This window comes from Pinus tabuliformis, chromosome 3_2 (genome assembly GCF_031772625.1).
Source record: "Pinus tabuliformis cultivar Carrire ecotype Pingquan chromosome 3_2, CPIR1, whole genome shotgun sequence".
Classification (NCBI taxonomy): domain Eukaryota; kingdom Viridiplantae; phylum Streptophyta; class Pinopsida; order Pinales; family Pinaceae; genus Pinus; species Pinus tabuliformis.
This window is the reverse complement of record NC_142302.1, coordinates 1,123,333,953-1,123,358,821: the sequence shown is the minus strand read 5'-3', so window position 1 is coordinate 1,123,358,821 and position 24,869 is coordinate 1,123,333,953. Positions and strand designations below refer to the sequence as shown.

The 24,869-nt window shown below is 35.6% G+C and overlaps 1 protein-coding gene across 2 annotated transcripts in view; it reads right to left on the bottom strand.

The window, feature by feature from the left end:
• Window positions 1-13,455: 13,455 nt before the first annotated feature.
• Window positions 13,456-24,869, bottom strand: part of LOC149184627 (3-oxoacyl-[acyl-carrier-protein] synthase I, chloroplastic-like) — a 34,348-nt gene continuing 22,934 nt past the window's right edge. Inside the window, exons 1-8 of one of the 2 annotated variants that reach the window (XM_089418960.1) lie at window positions 22,201-22,340; window positions 21,761-22,110; window positions 19,709-20,140; window positions 19,174-19,347; window positions 18,923-19,036; window positions 18,500-18,601; window positions 18,295-18,361; window positions 13,456-14,067 (exon numbers count right to left, since the gene is read on the bottom strand). In XM_089418960.1, the coding sequence (XP_089275086.1) occupies window positions 14,000-14,067; window positions 18,295-18,361; window positions 18,500-18,601; window positions 18,923-19,036; window positions 19,174-19,347; window positions 19,709-20,140; window positions 21,761-22,110; window positions 22,201-22,333 (1,440 nt within the window). In that variant the 5' untranslated portion in view covers window positions 22,334-22,340 and the 3' untranslated portion in view covers window positions 13,456-13,999. Of the gene's footprint in view, window positions 14,068-18,294; window positions 18,362-18,499; window positions 18,602-18,922; window positions 19,037-19,173; window positions 19,348-19,708; window positions 20,141-21,760; window positions 22,111-22,200; window positions 22,341-24,869 lie in introns of those variants that run through there. The other variant, XM_089418961.1, reaches the window with a different exon arrangement.

Sequence of the window (24,869 nt, the reverse complement as noted above, 5' to 3'; positions counted from 1 at the left end):
TCCCAAGGACAGCGCATAGCTAGCAGGCTGTAGCAATGCGAGAGGCACAAGTGTTTTGCACAGTGTTAGGTGGCACAGAGAGGTGTGCAATGGTGCGAGATGCATGGAGATGTTGCAGTAGCACAGATGTCAGAGAGGGAGCACTTGTCAGCAGCAGGTAGAGCTTCAGCATCAAAGGATGTTTCTATCCCAACAGGGAGGTCAGTTGGGAGGTGCAGTGCGGATGCAATGCTGGGAGATAGAACCAGCAGCAGCACGGATGCAGTCAGAGATCAAAGTGACAGAGGCTAGAGCAGTCAGATACTGAAGAGCACAGAGATGCAGAGTTTCAGTTGACAGAGGCAATAGCGTCAGAGACTTTGATGACAGAGCAAGTGGACCGGCCAAATGTGTTGCATGGAGAACATTCCAGAGTTACAGGATCGGGTTTGAGAGGAAGCCTTTCTTGTTGAGAGGGAGTGTTGAAAAGTGTGCAACAAGAAATGCTTGTTGAGAGTGCAACAAGATGATGGAGCTTAGTGAAAAGAGTTGCCTTCACTAAGTGGGCCCGCAGGCTATTTTTGGCGCAAGTCTATTTTTAGACTATGTCTATTTTTAGACATATGGATCATGTCTATGGATGATTGATCAAGTTGGGAAAAATAGATGGACTTCTATTTTTGATGAAAGTGTGAGTGATCACAGTGTGAGTGATTACAGTGTGAGTGATCACAGTGTGAGTGATCAAAGTCAAAAATAGAAAAGTCAAATATTATTATCTCACAATAATATTTGGACTATAAACTTAATCTTATTCTCTTGGAGCACTTCAGTTTGAGCTACGGAAGTGGCACATGCAGCTGTCAGAAGGAAATTCGTTTTTCTTATGAGTCAGTTGAGTTGTTGCATGCATGACTTCAGTTAGAACTCAAGTGAGTTGAGTTTAGTGGACTGGAGGTACAGTTGATGGAGTTGTGTTTAGTTTAGCTTTGTTAAACTAGTTGTATTTAGTCTAACTGATCAATAGACTAAAGATGAGTTGGGTGAATTAGTTATTAATTAATTCACAAGTTATTAACTCATAATGCAACTACAGAATACATCAGTTAACTCAGTTGCATGTCAGTGCATGTTCAGTTCAGCAGGGACAGGTGTTAGAGGATCAGATTGCTATCAGTTGTGACTATAGCTGTGCGTGATGATTTGCACAATCAAAGGATTGAGTATGCCAATGAGTTTGCTCACGTATCTTCATGATATTATAGCTGTTGCTCACGTCCAACATAGTGTGGGTGACTATTTTGCAGTGTAAAATCGAGTTTGGGAAGCAATTCTCATCAGTTCTCGAGCAGGTTTGAGCAGTGGAGGCAGGCAAGCAGCGGGAGAGATTTGGAGATCAAATCTGAGTTGTATTGTGTGTAACAGGTGGAGATACTTGTGAGAAGTATTATGCTTTGTATTGTTACATGATTCAATCAATATAATATACAGATAGTGTGGGGTTTTTAGCGAGATGCTTTCCCCGGGATACATACTGTGTTTATGAGTTTGATTGATGCTTCTATGTGTGCCTGTGGATGTTTCTACTTCTGTAATTTGATGATCAACGTAGAGGAGATTATGTATTATACATGTTCCGCTTAAATTGTATGATCAGGATAATCTCTGTTGAATATGTGTCATATTATTCAAAATTTCTACAGAAACAGCTAGAAAAGAGCTAGGCCAAATACAAGGCAAGGCATGACAAGAATCGAATGGAGCATAGTTTCCAAGTTGGTGACCAAGTCTGGCTGTATATCAGCAAGGACAGGATGCAAGGTGAAGGTAAAAAGCTAAAACCTATTAGGTATGGACCCTTCAAGATACTTGAGCAAATTGGTGAGAATGTTTTTCACCTTGATCTACCAGCTTACATGCACATCTACTCAGTTGTAAATGCAGATAGCTTGAGATTATTCGGACCTTCACTAATTGAGGATCCCGAAGAGCATAGTCAATTGCCTTCTATTGATGACCTGCTACTTGTGTATCTTAATGAATTGCAGGAAGACACAGTTCTGGACAGGAAGGTGAGGACGACACGTAGGGGAGATGTTGAGTACCTCAGAGTTGGGCTCAAGGGTTCAAAGCCGAGCAGTGCAAAATGGATAGAGATTGGACAAGTGAAACAATTGTATCCTCACTTAGTCGATGCTTGAAAAAAAACTTTTGGTGGTCCAAAAGCTTGTTCAGTGGGAAGGCTGTGATCTGAATTGGATCCATGAAAATTATCAAAGTTCTAAGACTGCATCAAATCATGAGAGACTTCAAAAACTTGTGAACAATGAGCTATCAGGAAAGACCTCTGGACAGTGGTAGTTTGTAGCAAGCACGGAATGGCGAGGACCTCGGTCAAAGCGCGCTGACCGAGGCCCATGGAGACAGCGCAGTGGCGCAAACTAGCAATTGGGAAATCCAAATTAGAAAACAGAGGCCGTTTATGATGCGCGATTAACACTAATCGCGCATCGCTGGACAAAACCCCTCGAGAAGGAAAAACCCTGAGCGCACGGTCACAAGGGAAGCCGGAGAACCGTGGGAAAAGTGCTAAAAACGAAGGCGGGTCTTGCGCTCTAAAACTGGCAGGATATCGGAGGTGTTTCGGGTAGTAAGCGGGTTTGTCAAGAGAACGAGTGATTCCATACATTAGACGACGCGTGTCTGACGGATGAGAGAGAAAACCGCTCTCATCACGGGCTAACGTTCGAGCAAGTCAACCGCGCAATAAGAGCGATAACTGTAGGGTCTAGAGGCCCCAGATCTAACAGCGGAGATTGCGCCCGATGGGAAACCGAATTCGGAGGGAGAAAATAAGCTACAGCGCATAATGTTTGAAGTCCGATTTGACCGTTGACCTAGCGGATGAATCATTTCACAGAGTAACCGAAACAACAAACCATCGAAGAAGAGCTGGCGCTCAGTTCGTGAAAAGACAAGTGCCCACCTCCCTATGAAACATTACACAGTGGCGATGACGCAGAGGTAGGGAATTCCAAGCGGACAACAACAGGTGATCCGAAGAGACGGAAGAGGAAGTGAACAGTCAAGGGACGGATTGGCTTTAAGCCATGAACAGATAGAGAACAGAAGACAGTGAGGAAAAGAGACAGTGAGACAGAGAGACAGAAGCAGAGAAGCGAGTTGACCTGCAGAGCTAAGGCAACATCAAGCAGACAGAACCAGGCTTGAGAGGTTCAAGCAATCCCTGTGAGGATATCTGTCGGGGAACTGAGTACCAAATTGGACTCATCCCATTAAGACCAGTTGAGGTCGAGACTTGGTAAGGGGGAGTCTGTGCACTCTAGTGGCTTGGGGAATCCAAGAACCACCCTACTAAGCATCATCTATTTCAGGAGACTCAAATTGAGCTCCTCATTGTAAAAACTCTACTTAAAGACACAATAAAAGAAGGCCACCACTGAAAGCTGGATCGGAGATGTAGCCCAGGAGGATTGGGTGAACTCCTTATTAAATTTTGTTGTGTTCTGTTTTGCTTGCTATGTTTCTCTTACTGTTTTCCAGTGTCTATGTATTTTGCAATCTTATCGATCCATTGCCTAAGGTAACATAGACACACACCAGCACATGAGTCTGTAATACCTTCATTAATAAATTAACTGAGATCACTCACGAGTGATTTTCAGATCAATACTATGGGGCTAGGAGATTTTCACTTTAAATAGCTATGGATACATTTTCTAATAGTAACTTTTGAGGGGACATCACCGGACGGGGTATGCGGTAGTGGGGCATATTTAGTGATAAGGCCAGGCAATTACCATCATTTCAGTTGGTTTAGCGAGGAAGGGACTAACAACTGAACATGCCTTATTGATCTTTGGGGGCGCTTCTATGGGCAAATTGGTTTGCAATAGAGGCTTTAGCTGTCTTGGCTAATCCAAAGTGATCCTTGATTAGGTTCTAATGAAATCCAACTTTGGACCACCTTCACTAACATATTGGATGTAGCTTATCAAAATTTTGATGAGGTCTTTCTAGAGTATAACTTTCACACATGTTTATAGAAAACAAAACAAAGTAGCAAATATCCTATCAAAAAAGAGATGTAAACAAAACAAAGTAGAAGAATAAAAAAAAGATGTAAACAAAACAAAGTAGCAAATCTCCTATCAAAAAAGAGATGTAAACAAAACAAAGTCGCAAATCTCATATCAAAAAAGGGATGTAAACAAAACAAAGTAGCATATCTCCTATCAAAAAGGGGATGTAAGAAGGTATGATTTTCTATTGAGCATATGACAATGGATCCCTGCACAGTGTAGAGATTATTAAATTATAACGGGTTGGCTTTGATTGCTTTTTTTACCGGTTTTGATATGAACATGAATGTTCCAATAGTTTTCTGTTGTTTATCACCGTTGGAGAATCTAATTCCAACCACTTGTTAGGTTTGTTTTTTTAATGGTTTTGATATGAACATGAATGTTCCAATAGTTTTATGTTTATCATTGTTGGAGAATCTAATTCCAACCACCTGTTAGGTTTGTTTTTTTAATGGTTTTGGTATGAACATGAATGTTTCAATAGTTTTTTGTTTATCATTGTTAGAAAATCTAATTCCAACCACCTGTTAGATGTCAAAACTGTCCCTCCAAGTGTCCCAGTGCAGTTTGAGTTTAAGTCGAGTTTAACCCTAGTCATTTATTACCGATGTTTCCAACGAAATCTTATTTAAGTGATTTGTAATAGTAAGAGCAAATAATCTCCTCAACATTTTGTTCTCTTCAATTTTTGTCATGGTATGACCTCAGTGTGTGTAAGACTCCTTGAAAGCAATAAAGAGAAATGAGTTTACATAAAACACCATGAGAGAGCAGCGACTTGAGTGAGTAGAAAGCGTAAGCCTCTTTGAGAGAACAGCAGAAGTTTAACGTAAGCCTCTTTGAGAGAGCAGCTGAAGTTTGAAAAAGCCTATGAAGAAAACCAAAAAGCCAGCTACAATAAGGCTAAGGAAACAAATTGAATTTTTTTTTTTTTTTTTTGGAAATTAACGCTTTCCGTGTGTTAAAACCAGTGTGTTAATAACTCCACTAAGGCTAAGCAATCACAGGAAAAGGTGCGCTAATCGAGAATTCCTTGCATCGATTTTCATTTGGCACGGGCTAGTTATGATGGACAGTACGTTAGAGCGCTAACGCTACCCTTCAAAGTCGACAGAAGAGCTAGCATGGGGCTCTGTTCAACGGACAGAGCGTTAAGGCACCAAAATTCCGAAATGTCAAAATTCCGCAGCCATCATTCTCTCTGAAAAGTAAAGCGAAATGCTTAAGTTTTGGTCTCCAACGGAATCTGGTTTAATATTCCAAGGCGAACGGTCAAAGGTAATTTTTTTAATTACGTTAAAAGCACGTTCCATTCTCGTCCATGGTTCATTCATCGTGAAAAGGAAATCGAAGGCATAAGGTGAAAAGTCAATTTTTTTTTAAAAAGGGCTTGTGTCATATTAAAAAGTTAATATGTAAAAGAACTTGGGTGCAAAAGCATTTTATTAAAAGCCTACGTGTGTTAAAAGCTTCATAATTTGAAGTGCGATGGTATTATTTTGAAAAGGGCATTACATGGTGTAAAAGAGGCTTTATTTTCTTTTTTTTAAATTAAAATAATGTTTTCAACCAAAGAGATATAAAAGGGAATTATGGTTTATATTTGAAGAGTTTTTTTTTATTTAAAGGAAGGGTATTATTTGATTTTTTTTTTAAAGAAGGTTTATTGAAGAGGTATAGTTGCTATATTTCAAGTTTGATTTCTTTGTTGAGTCATATTTGTTAGCGATCAAATGGGAAAAACCAAGAGGTTAAGAAAGTCAAAACCACTACATGAGATGTTTGAATTTTTTTTTAGATATGGAAGTAGATAGGGAAAAGGATGCCTTTGCATTGAATTGCATAAAAGAATCTATCGATGACATCATTCTACCCTTGATTTCATAAGCCAAGACAGCCAAGGAGGCTTGGGATAACCTTGAGAGGTGTTTTGGTCCAATGGGGAGTATTAAAGTTGAACATGAAAGTGGATCTATAGCAGCAAATCTACATCCAAATGAATGGATTGTTGAAACCCACTGTACTCAGTCACATGTGGATGATGTCTATGAAGAAGCTGCAGAAGCAAGAGAGAAGGAGCACATAGATGCTCAAGAACCCCACTGTGCATAGCCACAGGTGGAGACAAATTTGGTGATTCCAGCAACAAAGCTTGCTGATGAAGGTTTGGTGAATCCAGCAACAACAGAGCGAGCTTGCTGATGAAAGTTTGGTAAATCCAGCAACAAAGCTTGCTGATGAAAGTTTGGTGAATCCAACAACAAAGCTTGCTGAAGACAATGAAATTTCCATTGGAGCAGTCTATGTTAAGGTGAATCAAGCAATTAATATTACTGATGTAAAATTTGATGAAGAGAATTTGACTAATGATGAATGGTTGCAGGTGATGCAACAAAAACATGATATTGACATGATGTTATTTGGTGAGACAGTTGAAGACGACCACAAGTTAGTACAGAAGTCAAACAGATAAACACAGAGATAGAGGCAAAAGCAAAGAAGGAACCCGAGAAAGAGAAAACAGAGACAGATGCAGAAGCACAACTGGAAGTACAACAGGAAAACGCTCTCATTGCAAAGAAGAAAGAATAGAGCCAATGTGGTTATGTAGATGTTTTTAAACTTACCATTGATTTGAAATGTGCAACACCATGCCTTGATGAAGTCTGCATAGAAGGTTCAGAAATAAACCTTGAAGACAACATGCATGATGAACAAATTAATGAAATTTTCAAGTATTGGAGTCGTGAAGAGATGAAATTATATTATAGTCTAATGTTGCAGCAAATTGAAGATGAAAAGCGCTCTACAGAAGATAATATGTGGCAGCAGCCCACATACAAGTTAGTTTTTGAAGAAGCCCATGGTATGCTTAGGCAACGTGGAAGAATGGAAGACCTGCACCAGCAATTGAAGACACTGAGGTTTGAAGGATAGAACAAAGAGAAAAAGCTAAAACAATTTAGAGGCTATAGGATTTGGAAAAAGAGAAGAAGAAAACTTGAAATCAATTTTTAAATTGTAAACTTAGCTGAGACATAGACCAGCGAGTATCTTAATTGAATTTTTATGTGGTTGTAATTAAGGGGGAGTGTTGGAGAATCTAATTCCAACCACCTGTTAGTTGTCAACACTGTCCCTCCAAGTGTCACAGTTCAGTTTGAGTTTAAGTCTGAGTTTAACTTCAGTGATTTATTACTAATGTTTCCAATGTAATCTTATTTAAGTGATTTGTAATAATAAGCAAAGCAAGCCCTCTCAACATTTTGTTCTCTTCAATTTTTATCAATCACTTTCTCATGCAGATCTTTTAGATTTAAAAAAAAAAAACAAAAACAAAATTAAACAATTTTTTTTTAAATGTAATAGGAGACATAAGGATGAAAAGTTTTTGTTTGAAAATAGAGTTTCTTTGATGTCTTTAGCTTCTTCCTTTGCTGAAGAACTATATATGAAGATTATAGATGTGAGCACAAGAATCCGAGATTCCAGAAAATGTAACTACTTTTTATTAATGAAAATATGAAGAAAAATGTAATCGCAAAGAAAAATCAAAAACCTGTTCAAAATTAATAGGAATTTTTATGAAAAACAAATAAATACCTTCTCCAGCTGTTTCTGGCAGAGATGAGCATTTTCAAGAGCCATCTTCCCACTAACCAAACCGTATCTCCAGTAATTGTCAAACCGGCGATCGTTCTTCCCATCAATGTACCCATTTGCAGAAAACCCACGTATTTGCCCTGCAAATCTAACATTATAACTCGAGGCATCGAATCGATCTATGAACCCAATACCGCTCTCTCCCTCCAAAAGTTTATCATAAAACGTATCGACGTCGTTCCCGAATACAGAGATGAGTCCCATTCCCGTTACAACGATCCTCTTCTTCGTATCCGTTTCTCGTTTGGGAGCTGACGCACCTGCAGACAAGACCCAAGATTTCAATTCCACTGTATTGATCACCCACAAACCAAATCATAACAAATTGCAAAGTATAAGTAACATTCCAGCTCTCAGTTTATGAAAAAATCGTCGAGAATGCATGGCTGGATCGATTCGAGCCAAGCCTTCGTATTGCCTAAAAGAGGTCCTTGTGAAGGAGTTTACTTCATTTGAGTACGGAGCAAAGAGCAGGAGTGACATATTGAGACTCGCCATAACAACCTAGTTTGACCTATTTTCGAACAAATTGCATCCGACTTCTGCAGAGGACCATATTATCAATTGTCCTTACGATGGGGCTTTAGTTGTAGCATTAAAACTGTTTGACATTTAACCCCCTCACCAGTTTCAGCATTTAATACTTCAGTCAGTGGGTGGAGGGTTGGCATTACTGCCGGATACTCTGAATGTATCCACATCACTAGATTCCTCTCTTTTGTTTTTGCTACTGTAAATGTCTCTCTTTGGCTTCATCATTGCTATCATCAATCAGTAAAATCATCTGCCACTCCTCATAAATTTTGTCCTTAATATTCCCTTCATGAACATGTTCATGGAAGATAACATCTCTACTCGCAAATACCTTGTGAGTAGATGGATTAAACATCTTATATGCTTTGAAATGAGAACAATACCCTACAAATATGCATTTTATGGCTTTAGCATCCACTTCCAAAAGCTCTAGAACCAAATACTCTCAAGTGATGGACTACAAGTTTAAAACCATACAAAGCCTCAAATGGAGTCTTGAGATCAAGACACATAGTTGGACTTCTGTTCTTTAAATAAACTGCAGTACTAATTGCTTCTGCCCAAAAACCTTTGGATAGGTTCTTACCTTTCATCATGCTACGTGCACACTCCACCAGAGTTTTGTTCTTTCTCTCGGAACTCCATTATGTTGTGGAGTGCGAGGTATTGTAAACAGTGGTAGTATTCCATGATCTCTACAATATTTGATGAAGTTTCCAAGCCTTTATTCTCCCCCTTGATATGAGAAGAGAATTTTAATGACTTTCCCTGTTTTCTTTTCAACCATATTTCTAAATTCTTTAAAATACTCGAAAGCATCACTTTTCCTTCTAAGAAAGTATACCCGGGTATACCTTGTGCAGTCATCAATAAATAACAAGAAATAGTAAGCTCCACCTAAGGACCTTGTCTGCATAGGTCCATAAATATCAGTATGCACAAGTTCAAGTATATCTTTCTTTCTCCAATTTAAGCTAGAGAGAAATTCATCCTTGTGCATTTTCCAAGTGCACATCCTTCACAATCAATATGTTCATTTCTTAAAATAAGAAGTTCGTCAACTATACCTTGTTTCTGTAGCAGCAATAAGTCATGAAGGTTGATGTGACCAAACCTTTCATGCCAAAGGTTATCTGTTGTCATAGTCATTGAAGTTAAAGCTTGATGTGACATGCTTGTAACATTCAACTTATATAGGCCTCCAACTCGTACTCCTGATGCAACCATCTTTTGATGATCCAAAAAATCCTTTACAACACAGTAAGTTTTGACAAATTCTACCTTTAAATTATGATATGTAATCATGGAGACAAAGATCAAATTATTTTTAATACTAGGCACATACATGACATTCTAGATGCACCTGATAATACCATTGTGCCTGATAATACCATTAGGTAGTATTACAAGAATATCTCCATACCCTTTAATCTGATATGCTCTGTCATCTCCCAGGTAGATGTTCGCACCATTGTTTGTCTCCTTGAAATTTTCATACCAGTGTTTATTACATGTCATATGAGTGGATGCTCCAGAATCCACAAACCAAGTTCCGACCTCATCGGTCTCAGCAAAAATAGCAGCATCAGACACAAATAATTTAAGATCATGATTCAGACCTTTGCCAACAAAATGCCCTGTATGCCTCTTGTGTCTATGCATGTTTTCATCATTCTTCTTTTTATAATAGTCTCTAGCAATATTACCAGTTCTGCCACAATAAAAACACCTAATTCTTAAATCAGTTTTCGCGAATGACATACCTTAAAATGGATTTTTCTGAGATGGACTACCACTTTTATGTCATCCTCCTGGTTTCCCTTTAAATAACTTTTTCTTTGCCACCAACGCCAGATCTGCATTCTGTGGCTTCAGATCCTTACGTCTCTCTTCTTCCTGAACCAAAATCCATGTCAACTCTTCAAAGGTGGGAGCTTTCTCCCTTGCTGCAAACCCTGTAATGAACATTTGATAATCCTCTGTCATGCTATAAGGTAACCGTGATGAGATCAGTGTTAGACACTTTCTCCCCTATGTCACCCAACTTGTCTCTTAGTTCTTTAATCCGTGAGATGAATGCATCAACATATTCATTCTCCTCCATTCTAATGGAGATAATCTTACTCTTAAAAAACAACACACATTTTGTATTTTTCGTTTCATACAAATCCTCGAGTGTCACCCAAATATCATTAGTGATTTTTCATTCTTGGATATGAGGAATTACGATGTCTTTTAGCGACATATTCAACAACAACTTCGCTTTATTTTCCCTCTTTTCTCAATCTCGAACTGATGCGATTGTGGCACCACCAGCGGTAGTCGGCTTTGCTTAATTTTCGTTTGCAATTTTCCATGCATAGGAACCCTCAAGAAATGTTTGCAACTTGAACTTCCAGTTGGCATAATTTGACACATCAAGCTTATTTCTCTCATTAAGGTATGTCTCTGCAATGTAATTATTCATTCTGACAGAAAAATTTCAACAGTGCCCAGCTTTTAATATGTGGCTTCAGATCCTTACGTCTCTCTTCTTCTTGCATCAAAATCCATGTCAACTCTTCAAAGGTGGGAGCTTTCTCCCTTACTGCAAACCCTGTAATGAACATTTGATAATCCTCTATCATGCTATTTAAGGTAACCGTGACAAGATCAGTGTTAGACACTTTCTCCCCTATGTCGCCCAATTTGTCTCTTAGTTCTTTAATCCGTGAGATGAATGCATCAACATATTCATTCTCCTCCATTCTAATGGAGATAATCTTACTCTTCAAAAACAACACACATTTTGTATTTTTCATTTCATTCAAATCCTTGAGTGTCACCCAAATATCATTAGTGGTTTTTCATTCTTGGATATGAGGAATTACGTTGTCTTTTAGCGACATATTCAACAACACCTTTGCTTTATTTCCCCTCTTTTCTCAATCTCGAACTGATGCGGTTGTGGCACAACCAACTATAGTCGGCTTTGCTTAATCTTCGTTTGCAATTTTCCATGCACAGGGACCCTCAAGAAATGTTTGCAACTTGAACTTTCAGTTGGCATAATTTGACACATCGAGCTTATTTCTCTCATTAAGGTATGTCTCTGCAATGTGATTATTCATTGTGACAGAACAATTTCAACAGTGCCCAGCTTTTAATTCACAAGCACCACCAGTAGCTTGTCTGATCAAATAGATGCACAACTCCAATAACAGATCCACTGGTCCAATCTACAGATCCAGTAATCTAGCAACTAATCTACGGATCCAACACGAGATCCTCCACCAATCAATCTAGGGATCAAACTCCAGATCCTCCAACAGTCGATCTACGGATCGAACTCCAAATCCTCCAATAGTCGATCTCGAGATCGAACTCCAGATCCTCCAATAGTCGATCTATGAATCGAACTCCAGATCCTCCAATATACAAAAAACATTGGACATGACCACCAATACAGGTACATCTAGTCTCAGGCCGCCTCTAACATGAATAAAATATCAACACCATTCCACCTTGCTGCAGGTCACGCTGAGTAAATTTACTATAAGTTTTTAGCATCAGTGTGGGCGTAGAACTGACCATCAGCGTTGATCAACATTCTTTCCCTATGAACTGCCAGCGCTGATCAACACAACCTCTCTTTGTTGGGGTCACGTTGATTAGGTTTATCCAGAAAGATCAACGCTCTGTCACAAAAAAAATTGTACCAACATACCTCTCCCTGTGCAATCCTCTTGCGATCCTCTATCGCCTCCAACAACAGCTTCACCTGCGCTCACCAACAAAGGAGGCTTACTCGCTCTCCAATCTCAGCCACCAGGGATCTCAGCCACAAAGGCTCAACTCACCACAGACCCAACTCACAAAGAGCTCCTTCTTTGTGCTCTTATACCATGTTAAAAAAATGGAAAGACAAATTTGAATGAAACTTACAAATTGAATTAATCATCAAATCAAAAATATATAAGTTCACATTCAATTTAGGGATATCAAAACTATCTCCTTAAAAATAAGAACTAAGTCTAAAATAAAAGACCGTGAAATAGAGTTTCTCCATTATTTTCAACTCATATCCCATTAATCGTACTCCTTAGCTCTTTAACATCTATTCTAGGAAAATTCTTATGAAACTTATGTGATTCCATATTAAATTACATACAAAAATAGATATGGAAAAAAACATTGGAACTTAGTTCGTCCTTCTCGTTACTAAATAAATAACATGAACAAAGATTTAAAACTTTCGCTTATCCTTCTCGTTATTAAATAGTTAACATGAACGAAGACTTTCAAATTTCTAACGACAATGTGACTAATTAACGGATTTATTTTCTAATCATTAGTAGCAAAACTAACTAACTAATCATCCATACTTAATCAATACAAAGGATTGCGCACCTTTAACAAAATGCTTAACTTTCAAAGTTATCCGTATAGACAAGTCAGATCGTATACCATTAGTCGGGGCATAGGTGGAAAATTTTCCAATTTTATTACACTAAAGTGGAGCAGTGGAGTAGTCTATGTGGAGTAGCGAAGCAGTCTATGGAAGTCCAGATTGTGAAAAGTGTGGTTAGAATCGGGACAAACAAATTTCTAGAATCATGTTTTTTATAATGGAAATAGATTTAGCACTATTAAAAATTTCTGGGGTACCTAGAATTATGAAATTTGACAGCTTTTAATTGATTTTATAAAAATCAATGTAAATGTTTTCAAAATATGACTTGAATTTCCATAACTTTAAAGGCAAAAAACAATCTCTTTAGACTATAGCACACTAAAGCCAGTGCTCGAAAGCCACATCGGATTTTAAGCTGCCTTTAAATCTTGAACGTTGCTCATAGGGGCAAGTTGTCTGAGAAATAAATAACACCTTATCTGCACTGGAGTTCAAAAAGCCTCAGCGGTTACCTCCATTACTATAGTAAATGTCATGCAAAAAGTTTATGATGTTTTAACTGATTGTTACTACGATCCATCATCAGAAACCGGGAAACTATATTTCTTCAAAAATATCGAGATTCATGAATTTATAATTAAATCAAAGTTCAGGTATTTAAAAGCACGTGCTATAATCAATAAATATGTGAAATTCAATATTCTGAGGCTCTGCATTTGTTTGATAGAATCCCTACCACAAGAAATGAAATTCAATATTCTGAGGCTTTGCATTTGTTTGATAGAATCCCTACCACAAGAAACAAGTGTTTAAATTCTTTATCACATAAGGAGAGGAGAAACACAGCAATATGTTCTCGAACATCAAGACTAATTTATCAGCTCCATGAAAATACCCTACTCAGAAGCAAATTGAAAGTTTGATTCTACTTCTAACCTATGACACCAATGTTGAGTCCAGGCATTCAAATGCCTTTGCCCATTGCACTGAAAAGGGAATGCTACCATAGTCTTGAAATTCATGTCTAAAGAAGTCACCAAAAATCCGATTCAAAGCATTTCTTCTGCAAGTGATTAATATTGGATAAAATGACACTGTTGAAAGCAGTTCTTATTCTTTGAACCAAATTTAACATGATCAGAATTTTCTGTAATGCATCAATTCATGGTAACTCAATGAAAAACACCAATGATTTAAAATAATGAAAGCAGTTCTTATTCTTTGAACCAAATTTAACATGATCAGAATTTTCTGCAATGCATCAATTCATGGTAACTCAATGAAAAACACCAATGATTTAAAATAATGAAGTAGATAGCCTGTCTTAAGGATTGAATGGAGCAAAAGCCACCACTGAGTTGTGTCCACCAAATCCAAAAGAGTTTGAGATACCTGCCATTGACGGTGTAAACTTAGAGTCAGAATCTTTAAAAGAATTTTCACTTATCTTTTGCAACAGAATTACATCCCCAATGCTTGATCTTTTAGAACTTGAACATTTAATCCTAGACCACAATAGTCACAAGTGTTTATCTTGATTTTTATGGTAGACAAATGGCCATAGAATCAGAGCTCTGAAAATAATTACAAAAATCAAGTATAATTCATGGAATAAGTTGGAAAAGTAACAAAACCAAACTCTGGCAGTGGCCAAGATGTGAAGCTTCGCTTTAACATAACAAGTCAGAACTTTGAAATACCTACAAAAATAATATAACTTGGAATAGGGTAACAAAATCCAAACTCAACATCTAAAAGTTTAAGACAATAAAAAGAAATATGAAATGGAGTAATAGAAATTAAAGAACAGTGATAATGGGTTTGAATTTGTTTAGTAATGGGTTTTATTTTATGGGAAAAAAAATATATTATGTCCATAAAATTTGTTAAATCAAAAAACAATAAAATCAAAGATGGAGAAAAATAAGTTTTTTCTGACCATTGAATGCACTGCAAACCTATGCAAGGTTTAGTTAAAATATACTAGATATCAAAAAAAATACAAATAAATCTAAGCATGCATATCCTCTAATTACATTTTTTTAATGGTCTATACTAATAATTTATTTTATTTTCCCTTAAAAATATTTATTAATAATTAATAAAATAAAAAATATATTTTAATATCTCGAAAACACGCATACCATATTACAGATTTATAAAATGAACCTATACAAATAAATCTAAGCATGCATATCCTCTAATTACATTTTTTTTTAATGGTCTATACTAATAATTTATTTTATTTTCCCTTACAAATATTTATTAGTAATTAATAAAATAAAAAATATTTTTTAATATCTCGAATTTATAAAATGAACATATCAACCACATGTGAAGTTTTAAAATAACAACACTAAAATGTGTGGGATAGAAATAACATCCAAATTACTAAGGGTATGAACCTGCGGTCTCCTATCGTCATTATAAACAAAAACCTTCAGAAACTTTCCTACCTGTGTTGCCAGAACGTGGTGCGGAACCGCAACACCACGAGCAGTCCTTCCCAAACAGAAATCACTCAGCTAAACGTTTTAATTTTTACATAATATACATCTTTATACATGATAATTTAGATTACCCTTAATTTATAATGGAGTTAAAATTAATATTTTTAATATAAGTGCCCTAGGGTTTTTAGGGTGTTGAATCCATCCATATATACAGTCAAAAAACCAGTTTAAGTGACACAAATCAAGGTTTCGCCTAAAAAAATTTCCCTGGATACAGTAAAAAAACCAGTTTAAGTGAGACAAATCAAGGTTTCACCTCAAATATTTCCCCCCGTCCAAAAAATCACACTAAAGATAACTCCCTTTCAAAACTCACTAATCCAAAAATAAGTTTAGTTTCTCTTTAATAAAAGACCTATTTCAAAGTCTGCGAGGTCTTGGATAGATGGTGCACTCCTTGATGTGAAGTCACTGGTTCAATTCCCGGCCCATGAGGGTGATATATTGGACATATTGAAGATGTAGCCTTCCCAAACTTACAAAAAAAAATCCTTATTTCAAAATAGACACTCCTATCAACATAATTGAAATTATCTAACAATTACAAACTTAATTACAATTATATTATAGTCACTCTAATATATTATTTTATTTATTAAAAAATATTTTAATTATAAATATTATAATTAATGAACGATTAACTATTATCTATTTGATAAAATAATTTATTTTAAATGATAAATATTGTGATTAATGAATTATTAATATTTTTTTTAAAATTAAATACTTTATTTAATTAAAAAATAAAATTTATCTAATCTCTACTATCTATTTTTCACAAAGTTATCAAACTTCATGAGAAGTGGAGTTGGAAAATTTCTTTACAAATTTAATTAGTTTTATTTTTCTTTTCATATTCTGAAAACTTCCGAGTGCTTATCTTATTATCAAAAGTTTCAATTTTTTTTTGTAGTTTTCAATAGACATGACTTAATATAAATTAAGTAATTAAAATAAAATAAATTTGTTTAAAATTAAATGGTGGTAAATATATATAGTTCTCAAAATACTTACATCATAATATATTTCATATTTTTAAAATTAAAAAAATCACGAAAGGTGTAACAAGATTTGTTAAACAAGTTAATACAAGTTAAACAATTAAAATAAATTAAAATTTGTATAAAATTAAATGGTGGTAAACATATGTAGGTCTCAAAATACTTACTTCATAATATATCTTATATTTTCAAAATTTTAGAAAATCATAAAACATGTAACACTATTAGTCAAAGAGTTTCCGCATAACACATCCCACATTTCCAAGATTAAAAAATCACAAAACATGTAACAAGATTCCCAATTGTGAAGATTTACTCTCACTTTGCCATGAAGATTCTCAACTTATAAATAAGTTTTGTTGCAATACCATGGCTTACTAATAACTCATATGCACGACTTTTTTTAGTTAACCAATTTAATAGATTCTTAACTTATAAATAAGTTTTGTTGCAATACCATGGCTTACTAATAATACATGCCAAAAAACCATAACTCATATACACGATTTTTTTTAATTAATTAATTTAATTAAAAAAACTAAAAGAGCATAACTACTTTTGAGATAAATCTCAAAATTTTATCTGAAATTAAAATTAGTAATAAAATTATTTGAAAATATTCTAAAGATTAAATCCCTACCATTCATTTAATAATTATTTATAATTAAATAAAAATTCTAAAATCCTTATTCCAGAATAAACCTATCTATCAACATAATTTTGTGTTATTAATTATTAAAAATTTAAATTCTCCAATATTTATTATAAATATAAATTTACAAAATTCATAAATAACTAAACTTTAATCTTAAATATGTAATTAATTGGATTTATTTACAAAATTCACAAATAAATGAACATAATTTCACATACATATAAATATAATTTTTAAATTTTAAAAAAATAATAATATAATTTATAAATTCAAAATTTATTAATATAAAATTTATTAATTTATTAAATTAATTTTTTATTTATTAATAAATTTTAATATTTAATAAATTTTAAAAATTTCAAAGGTTTTATAATACATAAAAATTTGATTTTGACAGATATCAATTAAATATCAAATTAGCCTTCTAATTTTGACTAGTTAAATGAAATCTATTTCCTACCCAATTAAATTAGTCCCTAGTCCGTTATACTCCTGTTATGCAATAAAAGATGCAAAGCCAATTAATTAAAATATTTGAGAGTCTGTTATTAGTTTGTTGCATCTTTATTATTTAATTTATTTTAGATTTTTTTGGGTAAATTTTAGATTAAAAATAAATAAACTTTATGAATAATAATTTAAGAATAATTATTAGACAGATTACCTATTGGTATTTTAATAGTTTCCTTCCCACTTTAATAGTTTTCCTTTTCACTTTAAACTCAATGCAAAAACTAAACTTAATCTAAATGGTGTAAACACAAAAATATTACAAAACCTAACCTAATAAAATGATATAATAAACAAGAAAATATTACAAAACCAAACCTAATAAAATGATATAACTCAAGACCCACATAGTGATGGCAAAGAAGATGGAAAGACATTTACCAAAACAGTGATGGCAAAGAAGATGGAAAAGACATTTACCAAAACAGTGATGGCAAATAAATGGAAAAGACAGATAATTATAACTTTCTTTGATCAATAAAACTTTACATTCTCAACCTGTATCATAAATAATGTTAGGATCTTACCACATAAAAATAATATATCCAAAAATCTATCCAAATTATCTAGATATCATTAAAGATATGCTAGCAATAGCCACTTAATAAAAAGTGCTTGGTGTCCTAGATAAACCTCATAGATCAACAGCGTGCCACATTTATGCAAATTGTCAGATAGTAATGTAATGCCTAGGAATACTAAATTCCAAATAACAACGCTAGCTTTAATAACGACAGGTGAACACATGTAAAACACTATGTAAGAGAAACCAGCATTTATATCACATATAAGCATTGCAGTGTTTGATTATGACAAGGAATTCGCTGAGATTAACCACAAGCTATGTTATCAAGGGAACCAAGATCATTCTCATATCGTTGTTCATTAAATTCTTCAGGAGAATTGATGCTGTACCCTAAATTTAATCAAATTTACTTACCAACGTGTACTTCATGCTGCTTCTTTATATTTGGCACTGTGTCGATAGTAACATCAGGCTCGGTATCCTGCCAAGAGTCTCCACATGTAAATTGTTTTTTGATAAAACGATAGCTTAAATGTTATTTGTACATCAAAAGGCAACGAGTTGGTCATTTCCATCTAGTTATTAGCAAAAAAAACTGCAATGCATGTAAGCAACTTACAAACTGATTTATTGTGGGGTGAAGCCACCCGGTAGTGATAGCCTTTATGGTGGCAATTGCTTCCAGTGCACCGGCAGCAGCAAAAGTATGCCCAATCATAGACTGGAAAAGTAAGTCATATTTAATGTCAGAAACAGAGATGGTGTTTGCAATCGAAGAATGGCACAAGAACATTCTGAAGCGCAGCAAATTATTGAACTATAGGCTAAATGCATTCGGCTAAGATCAGAAAGCACTGGTTGAGAATCATTTTGGTGAATTCAAGATACTTGCAAATTGAACAGCATCGTAAAATCTTGGTTGGAGGTAACATGTTTTAATTCTTAATAACTAATCAACACTAATCAGCACACATTATATGTACAGATGACAAACGAAACATAACAGTTAACCCAAGGATCTAATCTCCAATGAATTCTTCACCTTTGTTCCATTTATTTTGATGCTAGAAGTATCCTTGAAAACCTTCTTGATAGCATTAATCTCTGCCAGATCTCCTACCCGAGTTGAGGTTGCATGAGCATTGATATAGTTGACCTGCATTGTTATTGAGCATACGATAATTGGTAATTAAGCCAATATTGAAACTGTATAATTGGTATTTAAGCCAATATTGAAACTGTAGTAATTCTACACCATTGATAAACCTTGAATAAAAAATCAAAACCACTTACCTCCTCTGGTGAAATTCCTGCATCTTCCAGAGCTTTCCGAATGCACATTGAAACTCCAAGCCCATCAGAGCGTGGATCGGTCATGTGATAAGCATCACAAGTGACAGCCCCACCAAGGTACTCGGCTACTATGGGAGCCCCTCGCTTTATTGCATGTTCAAGACTTTCCATAACCTGCTTTTGGAGAAAAGCCAATGTTCTTATTATCTAAACTGTTCAAAGTCTGAAACGATATTTTAAATATCATTTGTATCTAAATCAAACTCAAATTCGCCACAAGAAATGATATTTGAAAAAGTTATTTCATAAAATAGGCAATGCAATTCAGATACACAGTCACTTGAAACTGAAATCAAGCTAACAATTTTAACCCAACAGGCTAAATCATTCAGATTAGTCAATGGGATCAATGATCAGGGTAGCAGTTCATTGTAAATCTGAGGCTCCACTGTGATTAGTATTGTTTATGTTATATTTTTTGCAATCAGTAGCATAGAAGAAAAATACATAGCTGTTAAGTTCAGGTTAAGCTCACCAGCACGCCAGCACCTTCACCCATGACAAATCCATCACGATCTTTGTCCCACGGTCTTGATGCTGTCTGTGGGTCATCATTCCTCTGTGAAAGAACCCTAAGGGAAATAAATCCACCAACTATTGCCGGCACAATACCAGCATCTGCGCCACCTGCAAGCATGATGTCTGCTTCACCTCTGCGAATATGGTTTGCAGCGGCATATAAGCAGTAATTTCCCGTTGCACACGCTGTCGAAATTGAGTAGGTTGGACCCATAAATCCCGTATCAATTGCCAACAATGCAGATCCCATGTTTGGAATTGTATAAGGAATGAAAAATGGCGTGATCCTATGGTAGCCCTTCCGCAAAACAGCTTCAATTCCAGCAGAGTAGGTTGTAACACCCCCAATCCCGCTTCCCAACAGCACCCCTACACGGCTCTTGTCTACCTGTGCAGAGTGGAAGCGTGCTCAGGTTAATTCAGAAAGTTGATATTTAGTTTTATCCCAGCTCAGGTTTTACAATCTGGGTCTAAGTGGGCAATGAATGCTTCATTTTGTGCGTTTAAATTTCCCAGAAATTAAATGATGCATTGTAATGGGCACTTTCCACCAGCATTTATAAATTGTATTTAATTTGAATTTAAATGATGCATCGTAATGAGATCTCTCCATAAGCACATATCAATGGTTTAGTGTTTTGACAAAAGGATTTATAATTTATCTACAATATGGATGCTGTTAAGTAAATGTTGCATGTTAATTTAATATAGGATAGGTTGGTGTTAATATATATATATAGTTTTGTTGGAATAATATTTTTATAATTTTATTTTAATTATCAAGTGGAGGGTGGGAATTTAATTTACTAAATATTTATATCAGTAGTAAAGAATATAAGGATGAGATTTTTTAAAAGTGGTTATGTATTTTTTGTTTTTATTTTTTTGAGTTTTATTATGAAAATCAATTTTTCTTATTATTTAGTGTTGCTTTATTATATTTTTCTTTTTATTAAGACTAGAAAAATACCCTCTCTAAGACTTGCATGCACTTTAAATTTGCAAGGAAAATATATGACATATGTTCATATATAAATTTGAGAAATAAAACATATAGGCATATAATACATAATAAAGGGAAGGGTTACCAAATTAAACACTTGTCCATTCAAATAAAGAAACTTATTGAACTCATTCCTATTTCCTCTCTCATTGGCTTGCTCCTAGGGAAATATAACTCCAAATTTAAATATGCATGCTATATCCATTTTTATGTATCTATTAACCTAGTCACAACAAATTTTTAATACATAATATATACATGTATATTCATAACATAAAAATAAATATGCAATACTAATCTAATACTTATATGAATGTATGTTTATCTACTTCACAATTTTGTCAATGGCATGAGTTCGTCCTATCATCTTTTTTAACACACCCATCCTTGATCCTAGCAAAGATTCCACATGACTATTTCTCATAGATTCATTTAAGTTGTCTCTTTCTTTCCACACTCGCCCTTTTAGGCTCACGCATCCCCTTCTTTACACGCATCCCCTTCTTGATTCATTTTACCAAGGCTTTCGTGTAGGAAGAGTGTTAGTGTGTGATGTGTTATTGTTAGAAATTCCACTAGTAACCTCTACTAAATCAATAACTTACAAAAATCATAGGATTTTGGTGTTGTCAACCTGAAAAATACTTGTGAATTGGTGTTATCCAGATTTTAATCTCGGTCTCAGTTAATAACATATTAAACTATAATACCTAAATATTATTGTACTAGTTTCTAATGTTATATCTATAAATTGACCCAGTGCTAACAGTAACAGCCTCACTCTAGCTCTTAAATTAAAAAATAAAAAAATTCTTATATAGATCAGTACATTCAGTGAAGAAATATCAGTATTAAGTTTATAGGACAATTTTTCTTTGAATCTAAATCTATGATTTAATTTACTCGGATTAAGAGGATAAATATTGTGAATAGAGTGAAAAATTCAATATTCAGTATTAATAAGAAATTTTCAGGATGTAAACTTTTGTGAAAACAAATAAATACCTTCTCCAACTGTTGCGGGCCTAGATCAGCGTTTTCAAGAGCCGTCTTCCCACTGACCAAACCGTATCTCCAGCAATCGTCAAGCCGGCGGTCGTTCTTCCCATCAATGTACCCATTTGCAGAAAACCCACGTATTTGGCCTGCAAATCTAACTTTACAACTCGAGGCATCGAATCGATCTATGAACCCAATACCGCTCTCTCCCTCCAAAAGCTTATCATAAAACGTATCGACGTCGCTTCCGAAAGCAGAGACGAGCCCCATTCCCGTTATAACGATCCGCTTCTTCGGATCCTTTTCTCGTTTGGGAGCCGACGCCTTTATGGCCCTTGTTTTGCCATTTCTACCACCTGCAGACGAGAACCCACAATTTCAATTCCATCGTATTGATCACCCACAAACGAAATCATAACAAATTGCAAGTATAATTAACGTTCCACCTCTCAGCTTATGAAAATATCGTCGATAACGCTCCACGGGTTCTATCCCTCTCAAGCCTTCATATTGCGAAAAACAGGTCCTTGTGAAGGACTTGACTTCATTCGAGAACGGTGCAGCGCGCAGCGTTGTCATGTTGAAACTCCGCTATAACAAACGTAGTTTGGCCCTTTTAAGGACAAATTGCATCAAACATATACAGAGGAGAATCCTATCGGTTTTCCTTACGGTGGGTTTTCGTTGTGGCATTAAAAATGTCACATTTAATCCCCTCACTTATCTCATTGAAGTCGAGCATTTATAAGTTCAACGAGTTATTGTAGGGTTGGCAGTACTCTAACTATCCTGCGTTTTGCAGCTTTTTTTTGGATATATTTTTAATAAAAAAATTAATTTTTATAAGCAGTTCTTCTTTTAGGTTTTTCTTAATTTTTATTAAGCAGTTATTCTTTTAGGTGTTTCATGTGGGTGACTTCTATGATATAATTAAAATACATTTTATATAAGATGATTTTAATAAACCAAGTTATTTTTTGTGTGATTTTTGGGATTTTTCTAGTGTAGGAAAAGATTGAGGTGAAATTTTGATTTGTGTTATTTAAATTAGTTTTTTGACTATATATAAATTCAGCACTTTGAAAAACCCTAAAATACTTCGATTGTACAGGGATTACTAAGCTTGTGATTTCAATAAATTTCTAACTAATTTTTAAAATATTAAACAAAAAAATTACTAATTAAAAAACTCAAAACCTAATTAAATAACACCCTCACTGACAAATTGTTCACATTTTGCTGATCACAGCATACTAGATGATCAATGGAGTTTAAACGAAGCCTGATCCTAGTTGTTTTCTGCATGACACTCGTATACTTGTGATGGTAAAGGACAGAATATCTTCAAAAATGTTGTCATTAACATTGTTTGATATTTTAATTTTGGTTTTGGTTGGAATTTAGGTTTTTTTTAAAATCTAATTTCGTATATTTATGATGGTAAAGTACAGAATGTCTTTAAAAATGTTTTTTTTTTTTTTTGTAAGCTGAGATGGGACTCTTTCTATTACTATATAGAAAATAAAACAGTACATAGTATCAAAACATATTAACTCGCTCTCATGGGGAAACCGAGTATTTTAGCCATCAAAAGTTTTTAATGGCCGACCAAAAATAGAAAGCCCAAAGTCTGATTATCCTTGCAAGATGAACTAAACAGTCCTGAGAATTCCTAATCCTACTGGTCTGCATAAAGTATTTTTCCTTATCTAGAACATGCAAAAAACTATATTTATCTAGACTATGTACTTTCATATACATATGTTTTCTCAGACATATTCAGTTGTAGGTTGTTGGTTTGCTCCTCCGTCTGCTCCCTGATGTTCTCCCTTCAATAGCTGTTGTAATTCATCCAGTTTCTTCTCTTGCCTCTCTAAAGCAATGTGGATGAACCTCAGTTCCCTACTCAATTCAGGGCCTCCCTGCGCTATTTCCACCATCTCAGTAGCAACTTGCTCTAATGCTTTTGCCAATAACCTTTTCATTACCCAGTAAATGTGGAGAGATTGCTTGAACAGAGACATTCTGCCTCTGGTGTTGCCTGGGTCATGCAGTAAGAATTCCCAATCCTTCATTTCTGCGTCAGATTGGCCTTGTAAAGACTCCTCCTCCAAATGCTGCATAATTCTTCTGACCTCTGGATTTGTATTCTGCTGATAGGCCCTCTCAGCCTGGTGAATTCTCTGCTCCATCGATCTCCTTGTTTTTTTGGCTGGTCCCGCTTCCTGCTTCAGATTCTCGCCTTTGTCACCTTCATTCCTGCTCTGCCCCTGACCTCTCTTGCCGCCCGTATCCGTCCTGCTTCCCGCTCCCCTACCACTTCTTCTCCTGCCGTATCTTCTTACGCGTTCCACCTGCGGTGCTGGCTGATCCTCTTTCGACTGCGGGTTGACCCAACCGCCTGTTGCTTTGCCCTGTGCTTTATACTTCCTGTTAGCTTCGCGACGGGGTTCTTCATCCTCAAAATCGTCCTCAATCTCAAAAATTTCTGCCGGGAACTCCTCTTTCGCAGCAGCCTTGCCTTTCCTGTCCCTGTTCTTGTCAGCTGCAATAGTCAGCTCCTCCGCCACCCTTGACCTCATCCTGGTTTCCATGCTATCTCCAATTATGTCACGGGGTATGTTCTGGTGCAGGATAAAAGTTTTCCTGTCTCGCTGTCTCGCTACTGTCCTAACCTCTGCACGCTGTATTGAAAAGAAACTAACCTGCTGCCTTCCCTTACCAAACTGGGTACTTATTACCTTTCTTCCATCAATGTATGCCACTATATCGGCGATGCATTGCCGCCATTTATTATCCGGGATGTTGCCTCTCCTGGCCATCATTCCTTGTTTATCATTTACCGTTTGAAGTTCTAACATGCCGCTCCACCATCCTCTCCGATCGCATGCATTAATTATTTCGCGGTGGGAGCGATCGTGTGATGCCTTCCACACACGCCGCCGGTGTACTGCACTGTGCGTTTTCATCATATCATTCCTCTGTCCATACTGACCTGCATTAATTAGCCGAGATCTCCAGTCCCACTCACCTATCCAACTCATTAGTCCTGGCGTTCTCGCTCGTTGCCTGATCATGATCCTCATTAATAATCGTTGCCAAGTCTACCCAATCT